Below are 8,132 nucleotides of genomic sequence, written 5' to 3' on the forward strand. Positions count from 1 at the left end.
CTTTAAAATATTTTGCTGAAGAATCTATTAAAGTTGGAATTGCGTAAAATGTTTAATGGTACGACCGGAGTTTTATCCCTTGATTGGCGAAATTTTTAAAAATCGCAAACAACGGCCTTGCGAAATGTTCAAAAGCAAAGAAGCAGATGTTCAATTATAGTGCATAATAAAGATTGCCAGCTTTGGTGCGTTATCGCAACTTGGCGAAGAAGGGGGTTAAACTCCGGTTAAACCTATTTAATTATTAAAATTTAAACGAACATTAAGATTGGCGAACCGGCTGGTCGCCAAAGGCGGCTAGTATATATATATATATCATGACCTTATTCTTGTTTATTAAATTAACTGTATTGTATGTTTTATTTTATGATGTTCATTCAGTGTGATTTTTATCAATGTAACTTTAACATTTAAAAAAAAAATTAATAAATGTTCTGCTTTAAAAGTATATTGTTCAACATAATGTTTTTATTCATGATAAAAAAAAAAAAACCTGTTGTTTAGTATTTAGAATGTTTCTCTTGAATAAATTTGATTTCATCATTTACATTGACATTCTTGTCATACTGTGTTTATATTTTTTCTAAGTGTCTAGAAAAATAAATGTTGATAAATAGTTTTTTGTATTAGTGAGTACATTGAAACATCCATTTGATCATATTTTTTCAAATAATTATCATATATATTTTATATATATATATATATATTTTTTTTTGTAATGTGTAAATAAAAAATATGAAAGTGTAATTTTGTTTGTTTTCCTTTAATGATCTCTACAAATTAAAATGAAATAACTGATTCATAAGTTGCATAGATTTAAAAAAAGGTATCTATACTTTTTATATTTCATAATTTGAAATTGTAAACATAATTTATTCAATATATACTAATTTGAATTTCATGTTCTTTCCTCTGAGCAAACTGAAAACATCAAAGTCTCAATATTAATAAAAATCATTACATAAGAAAAAAAAAATGCAATAATTTTATTAGTAAGCTTTAAAATATTAATTTATCTAAGAGTAATAATTTATTTTTAAAAATAACTATATTTATAAGATTCAACATTCAATAATATTTAAATAATATGTAAAAAAAGAACATATGTAATTTTTAAAAAACACTGCCATAGTCATTTGTCAAAATGTATCCTTCAGATAAAAAAGGATTTGGGAAAGGAAAGAATAAAGCAGCACCAAACGAATTAAAAAGCGACGTTAATTAATTATGCAAAAACAATAATTCCATTGAAAATACTAATTAAAATTTTAAGATAAGAAATAAAATTATATAACTACGAAAATTTGGAGAAAATAATTCAAAATAATATCTTCAAAAAAAATAATCAGAAGTTTTTAATGGTTGATCGGCTAGCGTAACAATTACTAAACAATGGTTTCATCAACGTTATCGGCAGACATCCCGTCATGCGCAGAACGGTTGAAAATTGAACAGAAACGGTTTGTTTGGTACCTGACACGTGACCGTGAATTGACCCCATTGCTCGTGACATGATTGACTTTGATTACATGTACTCTGTTTACTGCTGGCGCCATCTATTGGTAGAATATAGGACTAAAGTAAACATTTTAAAGAAATGACATATATTTTTAGCTCATCTTTTCCAGAAAATGGTTCACTCTAATAAATAAATTAAATTAATAGTTTTGAGGAAAAAAATAAAATTTAAGCTGAAACAGATAAATTAATTCAATCACACGTTAAATAAATTAGTAAATTAAGTATTAATTACAATTAATAAATTTTATATTTAATATTAAGTAATAATTTTTAATTAATAATATGATTGAAATAACAGATATTTGGAACGCATATTTAAAAACAACAATAGCAATATTATTTGTTATTCAAAAAATCGTGGATTATGCATCTCTACAAAAGAGTGGAGATGCTCTTATATGAAAGAGGGTTAAATATGTGCCTGGTGTTGTTACGGTAGCGTTATTAGGTAGGATGTGTCAAATTAATGGAAATGATTTTTCTATACAAGATTTCTTTAAGATTTCTTGCGCTAAAAAAGTTGATGATATATTTACAATAGAATACAAATTCTAATATTTATATGTATATTTAATTGGATTACTTATTTCAATCCCAATACCCGTATCTCGTACTGATGACTATTTTAAATGGATTCACTTTTTATTTAATGTAAATGATTAAAAAAAATTAGACAGTGTGATCTCTGTCATATTAAATATTCCATTATTTTTATTTTTTTATTTTTAGAATTACGATCTCTGTTTGTTCAATATTTCCCTTGAGGTTGAAAATTTCACAAGGCACTCAAAGCGGCGTTTAAATAAATAAAATAAATAAATAGCGTAATGAAGTGAAGTAAAGCTTTTCGCTGTTGATTCTTATTTTCGAATGTTTTGTGTTGCTGTCAATTTCTTGTGTTAGTCTCATGACGCTAAAGTTATTAATAACATTTTAGGATAAAATTTATCAGAAATGGCGTACTATTACAAGTAAGTGGTAACTGATTTTGTTTTGAAGTTTATTGTCTGTTGCGTTAATTGTCCAAATGATCAATTATTTTGCTTACCTAACGGAAATACGTTATAAATTTTTTGAAACAGATAAAAACAATACATATATTTTTAAATTTGTAAACGACTTTAGAATGTGAAGAACTATTACAAGAAAATTTTTAGAAAGTGTTGAAAATATTAATTATTTCTCCAGTCGAATCATGTCGGTTAGCATTTAAGAAAATATTTGGTTTAATGTTCCTTTAACCAAAATAACGTTTGGTTTTACTTTTAGTGGAAAATTTATATTATAATCACTAAAATATTATCAATAAAGCATCATTATAATTTGTATTTTGCTTATTTTAAATTTGACTGCAGAAAAAGATAACTGAAAACAGATTTATGCTCACCATGAAAATGCGTCCCTCCTCTCTTGTTTTCTGTCTTTGTCTGATTTTACTTTAAATTTCTTGAAGAGATGAATTTTATTTTTTAAAAATTCATCAAATATGGTTTTTTGATAGAATTTGAAATGTTTATTTTGAATATAATTAAAAATTTAACACTTCTTTGGCCATAAATAAATACTTAATGCTCTTTTTTTTCTTCTAATATTTGATGCAGTAGTACACACAGATCTCTTCACTTATTTAAAACAAAAGTCTAAGAATTACTAGATTTAAGTAACTAATTTTTACAAGCAGCATGCAGAGTATATTCAGTGTGCATAAAAGTAATTATATATATAAATATTGGAAATATTTCTGTTGTTTTATATTTTGTTTCTTTAACATACCAAGAACATACATATATGGGATGTGATTAATTAAATTTCAACAAATAAAAAATATTAATTGTGTTTTTAAAATAATTTTAATTAGTTGATTAAAATTGGATAAATAATTGTTCAGAAATAAAATTGATGTCACAAAAGGGCTAATTTTTGTAGATGGTGTAAGGGTAATTTTTGTACAATGATGTGTTTAGATATTACAACAAGAAAATGTAGAACCATTCTACTCCTATTTCTTTCCCTTCAGGGATTGGCATATCAATTTTTTAACTCTGCAGTTAATACTTCTAAGTACTTGAAAACACATACCCCCAAAATTGCTCAATTCTACCAAGGGCTGTGGAATTTCATAAATTTCAGAAAAATAAATTAACATCCAATTAATTATATATATTGTAATGATATCTCTTCATTTAAATCCTACTTAATTTCTCTAATTTTTATCTTAAATTAGCCCATGTTACTTCAGTCTAGAGTGTCTGCCTTTTTGTTCCATGCAATACCAGAGTGGTCAGGTACTCGTAGAAGAGAGATTTTTTGGTTCAGATTTTTCATTGTGTAAATTTTTGAGGCTAATCATTGAATAATTTTAGGCGAATGGAGATTGATGTTTTTAAGTGCAATCAAAGCAGAATAACTGTTCAAAATACTTAGAATATCTTTATTTGGAACTATCAGTTCATCTTGTGCTTGGCAGATATGCTAAAACTTCAGCTATGAAAATCAGTTTATGATCATTAGTTAGTGAATCATCTGACCAATGACATTTGAGGTTTGTTTTTCCAGTATTGTTTGAAATATTTAATGAACATTTTTTTGTTATGTCTTAGTAAGTATTTTTGTTGTACTTGACAATGATATGGTGGCAACAAGGAAAAAGAAAAGATTTAATTAATTACAAATAAGTTTAAAATAGTGCTGTTTGTTAATTCTACTTTTAGATTCATTGTTTGTGGCAACACTAATGAATAACTTCCAAGTTTTTTTACCTTTTTAGAGTAACAGACATTTTTTGTCTCTCAGCTAGTAATTATCTGAATACCTAAGCAATACGAGTGTTAATCCTGCATTTTTAAAAAAAAATAGTAATTGGGCATTCTGTGATATCAAAGGAAGAAAAATGCTAAGAAAAATTTCACAGTTTTAAAAAAGTTTTTATTTTATTTGTTTAATTTTTTTTTTAATTTCATGTTTTAATTCTTTATTCCTGCTGAAAAGGCTAAAATTATGACATGATTTTTTCTAAATTTTAACTAACACTAAAATATTTCTTTTTTTTAAAAAAAAAATTTGGGTTTTTTTTTTTTTTTTTGTTCATGACATTTTAAAAATATTTTTTTTTCTATTTACTTTTGTTATCTGGAAGGAGGGTATCAATCCCCCAGGAAACTCAAATAACTTGAAGGTATGCATTATTATTCTAAAACAATATTGGGGTTGTCAAGTGATTTTTGTAAATCTTAAAAAATTAAATGATATTTAAATTAATTTTATTCTTGCAAGTGCACAGAATATTCTTATAATAAATTATAGCTATTTAAGCAATAGTGATGATCGCATAATATTTTGATATATATATATTGCTAATACAATTATTATGTTTGAAAAATGATATATTTTAAATACAATAAATGAATTTGGGGTAAAAGAGGGGGGGGGAGGCTTATTTCAATAGGTACATTTTTTTAAAAATCATATTGGTGTACTATCTTTATTGAATCATTTTATTTTGGTTTAAAAAAATAGTTTAGAACCTCCAAAGATTTTTTTTTTTTTTTTTTTTTTTGCATCAAAATCTTATTATAGAGATAATCTTCCCTACATATCATACATTTTACAATGTTGAAAATTACTGAGCAAAACTTTCTCTAATGGCATTTTACAGCATTATACAAGTAAAGAATTTCTTTCTTTATTTCATTCAATTTCATTTTAATTTTAGTAAAAACATCTATTATATGCATATTTATTTATTTACAGAATCAATGATGATGGAGCTGTTGCTACACCTCCTTTGGAAGGAATTCAAGTTTATGAAGAAAATCCAGCAGGTTGCAGTGGTCCATCTATTACATATGACTTCTCAAAACATGTTCTGATTGAATTGCTTGACAATGTGACTCCTGAAGCTAAGTTGTGGAATGAGTTAGGTTTAGCCAATGACAAAAACATCATTCATAAGCGAATGATTGTTGATCCTCATCGAGTTAATTGTCGCCGAGCAATTGTTGTTTGTTCTACTTCTGATGAAGCCAAAGAACTAACTCAGAGATTGTCTCAAGCCAAAATAATGAAAAGGCCAATTTGTGCTGTTGTAATTGAAGCATTACTGTCCGATATTTGCCTTTTTGAGAAGCAGATAATACAGTATGGTGATAAGCGGTCTCAACACCAATTGGTGTATGTTACTGAGCTTACAAGATGTCGTGACCCAACTGGTCTTGCTCAATATTTAAGGGAGAAATTTTCTCCCTTTGGCACTATCCTGTCTGTGTTAGTTTCTGAAGATAAAGATGGGTATGCTTATCCTGAAGGTGTAATCAAATTTGCTCATTTGTCTGAAGCTTTTGCTGCTGAGCTTGCTTATGATCAGTGTGCTGTTGCATTGGAACGTTTATCAGTGACAACTCATCACAATATTTTACTTTCTCAATGTGACTTAAGAGCTCGTTTGAGGGAAGCATACTCGAAGAAAAAAAGTGAGTTTTCTTTTGATGTTTCCTCCGAATCTGTTATGACCAAGTCATCTAAAGAATCAGATTCAGATCATAGTAAAATTCAGTCTAACAACAAATTTCAGCATTCTGTTAAAGAGTCTGAAAAAAACCAATCAGTTTTAAATCATTCAGATAGTACAATAAATGGTAATAATGAATTTACAAGTGACTCAGCTGAATTAGCAGATGTTTTAAAAATGTCAAGTGAGCCATCAAATTTAATTGATTGTTTGCAAGGTATTGCGGAATGCAGTGAAAGTTCTCTTTCAAGGCGAGCTAGTGTTAATTCTTTAGCAGAGACTGAACCAGGAAGTACAGATCAATCTGCTCTGCCTTTAAATCCAAATAATACATCCACACTACTGAATAAAACATGGTCTTCTCGAATCATGGGTTGGATTACCGATCTTCCAAACACTGATAATTCTAATCCAGTTGGTGCCACTACAAATGATGATGTAATTGAAAATGTTACTGTCTCTGAATCAGTAGTTTTGGCTGATAAAAGTGAAAATTTTGGATCTAATCAGCAATCCACATTAACATATCCTGCAGATGTAGTTTCAAATACAAGCAGTTTTGTCACTTGCAATAATGGTGATTTAAATTCTAGCGTTCATTCCGTTACTACATCTTGTAGTGATGTTAGTAATTCTAATAATGTTACTGTACTAGGAGACAAGACACATTCCCATGATTCTGAGTCCAATGATAGTGAAGCAACAGATGAGGAAACTTCCAACATAAATGATTCATCAGCCATTAAATTGAATGACTATCCTGGTTTGTCACTGAAAAGGAAGAATTCATCGATGATGACTGAAAAATTATCATTAAGAAGTAAAAGAATGAACTGCTCTCAATCTGATTCTATTAATGAAGCTCTAGATTGTGAAACAACTGTATGTTTGTCATCAGTCCCAAAAACCAAATCATGTTCTGTTGTTTTAAGCTCTGTTCCCGAATTAAATGAAATTGCTAAGAATCTCTCTCTTCAACGAACTCCTATTGTTGCTTTGGAGAGACTAAATACTTCTCAATATACTGATGGAAGCTTGAAAATTAATCAAACTAATATCGTCAATATTGAAAATAAAGCTAAAAGTAAGAAATATATGAAAAAGGGAATTGGGAGTGGTTCTTTTTCAGTTAAGTCACAGCCTGTTCGTCGTAGTAACAGATTGACTTCTCGTGATAGTGATAAAAGAACTCTCAGTATCAGCAGTCTATCTTTAGAAAATGGTACAAAATCTTTGACTTCTTCAGCCAACCTTGTAGATAGGAAAGAAAAATCATTAAATGAAACAGAGAGTCCTCTTAGGTTATGGCTCAAGAGAGAATTGGAGTCTTCCAGAAATAATAATGTGACTAGAAATAAAGAGAGTACAAAAAGAATTGTGTGTGCAGCTACAAATAAAGATGTATTGATATCTGTAGGCTGCAGTCACATGACTTGTGACTTTTGTTACCCAGATTCCACAAAATTATTGTTAGGATTTCATTAAGTTGAGTTGTGTGCTCCATCTACTATTTATAACCTTCATTTCTTCACATATCATAATGCATTTCTGCACTTCACATACCATAGCATACAATTAAAATTGTTTCAGGACATAAACTGTTCTAGTCGGTTTAAGATATGTTTGTGTTCTTCCTGCGTAATTTTACATATTGCATATAGCATTATAAATGCTATGATGCTAAAATATATATTTAGATTTAGTTTTCAATTCAGTTTTTTTAAAAAAATGAATATGCCATATAAAAAGCTACATATCACTTCTAGTAATGAGATTTTAAAAATGATTTTATTGCTTTTTCTACTTTGCAAGTTTGTAGTAGAATTACTTTCTTAAATGACAATGAACTGTTTTTAATTTTCAGGTTTAACAATTCAACAGAATTGAAATGATTGGAAGCATGAAGAATTGCTGATTTAGAAAGTTTAATATCATGTTTACAAATATTTTTTCTTTTCTTTTTCTATAACAAAGAATTATATTTTTCAATGCCATAAGATTGAGCAATTGTATGTTCTAAATATTAATAAAATTATATAAATCAAAAAATTGAATTTTGTTTAATTTCTTAAATTTGTTACTATATTTTGTGACATACTATGTA

At 27.8% G+C, this 8,132-nt stretch overlaps 1 protein-coding gene across 1 annotated transcript; it reads left to right on the forward strand.

Annotated features, from left to right (window-relative positions):
• The first annotated feature begins 2,360 nt into the window (after positions 1-2,360).
• LOC129985287 (uncharacterized) lies at positions 2,361-7,885 on the forward strand. Its single transcript, XM_056095263.1, has 2 exons — positions 2,361-2,492; positions 5,272-7,885. Exons 1-2 carry the CDS (start codon positions 2,476-2,478, stop codon positions 7,511-7,513), a joined length of 2,259 nt encoding a protein of 752 aa, XP_055951238.1. The 5' UTR covers positions 2,361-2,475; the 3' UTR covers positions 7,514-7,885.
• Positions 7,886-8,132: the final 247 nt, after the last annotated feature.

The sequence above is a fragment of the Argiope bruennichi genome, chromosome 9 (assembly GCF_947563725.1).
Source record: "Argiope bruennichi chromosome 9, qqArgBrue1.1, whole genome shotgun sequence".
Taxonomy (NCBI): domain Eukaryota; kingdom Metazoa; phylum Arthropoda; class Arachnida; order Araneae; family Araneidae; genus Argiope; species Argiope bruennichi.